General features: G+C 39.5%; 1 protein-coding gene across 1 annotated transcript; it reads right to left on the reverse strand.

The window, feature by feature from the left end:
• Positions 1-326: 326 nt before the first annotated feature.
• LOC149407702 (zinc finger CCCH domain-containing protein 18-like) lies at positions 327-2,896 on the reverse strand. Its single transcript, XM_089621485.1, has 7 exons — positions 2,242-2,896; positions 1,459-1,623; positions 1,181-1,360; positions 975-1,045; positions 717-887; positions 515-635; positions 327-423 (listed from the first exon to the last, which is right to left on the reverse strand). The coding sequence occupies exons 1-7, from the start codon at positions 2,862-2,864 to the stop codon at positions 354-356; spliced, it is 1,401 nt and encodes a 466-aa protein (XP_089477611.1). The 5' UTR covers positions 2,865-2,896; the 3' UTR covers positions 327-353.
• Positions 2,897-3,229: the final 333 nt, after the last annotated feature.

The following is a 3,229-nucleotide window of genomic DNA, read 5'->3' on the forward strand; positions in this document are numbered from 1 at the left end:
TCAATATCAATTATCAATTATCCATAAGAATTTCTAAATCTCAACTTCTAAGCTTTTCTGCTCCGCAACCTCTTCTTTTATTCTTCTTCTCAAGCCAGAACAAAGTAACATTGTACTACATTATTTTCTATTTTCTAAAGGATCTAAAACCTCTTAAAATATTAGCTTTTATGTACCATTTATTTTTGCTATCTTCTTCTCCAAAACAAATTCTTTCATGTATACCCTCTCATGTGGATGCTGTTTATTTATTTTTATTAAAATCTACTCGAACAATAATAAAACCCATTGTTTTTCTTTCTTTTGTCTCTCTATCTCTCTATACTTTCCAGGTATATCTGATCTTAATGTCTCTATCTAAATGCCGATATTTCGTTTCCAATGGTAGACGCGAATGGGCTCTCGGGAAGGTTAAGTCCTTGGCTGCCAGAAAACAAAATGAACAAGAGTTCAACCAAGTAGGAACATAATAAAAGGAAATAATTATTAAAAAAAAGTTTAAAATATTGCCTACCTATCTTGATCATTGTAATCAGAACTGTTTTCGTTATCGTCACTGGTTAAAGCGATGTTCCCGACATCAAACAAATATTGAAACTGCTCGGAGGATCGAAACTCTTCTTGCCCTGCATCACCTATACATAGAATCTAGTAAAAAAATTTGAGAGAATATAAATAAACAAAATAATAATAAATAAAAAAGTTCAAAGCAAAACCTTCACGAAGCTTCAACTCTTCCATCGAGTAGTTATAATCTGGACGCCAAGAAAGAATTCTGGACGCCAAGTTCATATCGAATAAACATCTTCTCTCGACCTCAAAATCTCGCTCGTTATCAAACTCAATCTGCTTCTTGATTCTAGGCTTGTCATAAGTCCTCGGAGGCACTACATAACACAGAAGAACCAATCACAATCACACAAAACAAAAAGGAGTATAAATACATTTTTGTTATAAGTTTGCTTGTTACTCACACAATGAGAACTCTAAATCTCCGCCTTCAAAGTGGCGACACATAGGATGAAGCATTCTATCGGAAAATTTCCTGCAAGAATATTGAAATCTTTTGAAGTTAAAAACCGCAATGACTAGTCTATAATAATGAAGATTTTCAGTTGATAATTTTTCTTCGTTACATGTCTAATAATGGAAAAAATCATAGATTCTTTGAATTGGTTACCGGTTCACAAGCCTCGACTTTTCTCTGTAAGGCTTGACAAGAACGCGGGCCTGGCACACAAAATGAGGATTTCCCTTGGACAAGATGTGTCTAACAGTCTCAGGATAGAGAAAGGTCACGAAGCCAAACATTCTCTCTTTCTGGCATGGAATCCTCACGTCTTGGACCGGCCCGAACTTGCTGCCAAATGGAACAATGTTAAGACCCATTACATTATCACTAGCTCGTAGTAAAAGGATACATAATATTCTCACGGAGGGAAAGCTTTGTATCATTACTTGAAGTAGTTTGAAACGTCGTGCTCAGTGAAAGTGCTCTCGGCCGGGAAAGTGAGGTAGATTTGTCGCGAGCCGGAGACTATCCCTCCGTTTCTCTCAACGGCGTTGTACTCTTGATATCTTTGAAGATCTTCAACCAGAATTACTGAGTGTTGCCCGTGAGGCCTGTGGAGTTATAAATATTAATTTGATTGCAGTCAGCAGCCAATCAAGTTCAAGGCCAGCATCATGGAAATTGGCTCATGGTTCGGAGAAACAGTTCATCTATAAGTAAACTTGGGAAATTTCTTTTATTTTTTTTATTTTCGACAAAAAAGAACACATCTATGATCATTTGGAAGTCGGAGAAATGGCTGTATCTATAAGTAAATCTTGTCACAAAGTTCTCAGTTTTGTGACAACATTTTATCACCAAGTACTCTTGTCATAAAACGATCAAAGATGTGTCTTTTTTGTTTTTAATAGAAAAAAAAAATAAGGAAATTTGTCAAAATTAACTCACAGGTATACGTCCATCTCCGTCGCCTTATCGGCTTAGGCCCAAATCAGTTTAATTGATACAAACATGATCAATGGGCCATGTTCACCGCTGGATGCGGGCACAAAACAATTTAAAGAAATTACCTTACATACCGACCCGTGTGCTAGTAATAGAGTTAATTTTACCCTTGTGTCTAGCGAAACCGGGAGTAGTGGAACGATTATAAATACACGGGGTTAAGATGCTTTTTCATTCTTGTTTCCAAGGAGCCAATGTTGAGAGAGAGAGAGAGAGATAGTAACCTGTCGATGAGACGAATGGTGTTGTTGAGGCGAGCGAGGAGGTTGGTGAGGCTAAACCCGGTCTTGCCGTGCCTCTGGCTCTCGGTGAGATATCCCTCAGCCTGAAGACACTTCCCGTACTTTTCGTAATACATCATCGGAAGCGACGCAATCGACACCGGAAAAAACCCTCTCCTCGACCGCAAAAGCTCAACAATCTCCCTCTCCAGCGACCGCTCTTCCTCGTCAACGCGCTCGTGCAAGTACTTGCACTTGCTCCCGTGCCTGCAAAACCCCTTGCTGAAGTAATGACACGTCTTATTGGCGGGAAACTCGGGCCGGGCCCACGGCTCTGGGCCCACGTCTTGGAACAACCTCGGCCCGGCTGATACCGCAGACAGAGAAGAAGAGTTGAAGCGGAACATTCCGAGGCCCGATTTGGCGCGCTGGATCAAGGACTGAATCAGACTGTCCGGCCCGAGAGCGGTCCTCAGTATCTCGAGGTCACCGTTGTCTTGCAGAAGAAGATACCCGACGATCTTCGAGGCGTTCTCGGGATCGAACCTCTGGATTCTGTTGAACACTACTTTCGCAGCCTCGGGGAAATCCATCTCCGGTAATAGTCTCAAACTCTGATAAACCATTTTTTTTTAATCAGAAAAATCACAGGGTTGAGTTTTTATGATGTTATTTGGGGTTCTATTTTTCAACCTGGCTTAACAAACACCAGAAATAACCGGTTCTAGAAATGAATATATTAAACTAAACTAAACTAATATGTTCTTTTTCAAAAGTACGCGTTGGAAGATACTGTATGAACATCTTTAATTAAGATAACATCGTTGCTTTTGATGGGAGAAAAAAAAACCGTAACGAAAATGGTAACCAACGTGAACAGTTAAGTACTAATTATGGTAAAATTCAATCACGATATAAACAAATAGTTTCGAAATTGCGAAGAGAAAAAAACGACTTTTGACACAAATAGCCAAACACCATGTACGTACGT

Source organism: Urtica dioica, chromosome 1, assembly GCF_054948205.1.
Source record: "Urtica dioica subsp. dioica isolate 48M chromosome 1, U.dioica_male_clone48M_v1_H2, whole genome shotgun sequence".
NCBI classification, from domain to species: Eukaryota; Viridiplantae; Streptophyta; class Magnoliopsida; order Rosales; family Urticaceae; genus Urtica; species Urtica dioica.

What these genes read in the sequence shown, in the direction of transcription:
- LOC149407702 (XM_089621485.1), bottom strand. Translation starts at nt 2,864, where the DNA reads ATGGTTTATCAGAGTTTGAGACTATTACCGGAGATGGATTTCCCCGAG. An exon ending in ACCATTCGTCTCATCGACAG is followed by an intron (nt 1,624 to 2,241) that starts GTTACTATCTCT and finishes ATAACTCCACAG; the next exon opens with GCCTCACGGGCAACACTCAG. An exon ending in GACGTTTCAAACTACTTCAA is followed by an intron (nt 1,361 to 1,458) that starts GTAATGATACAA and finishes TCCATTTGGCAG; the next exon opens with CAAGTTCGGGCCGGTCCAAG.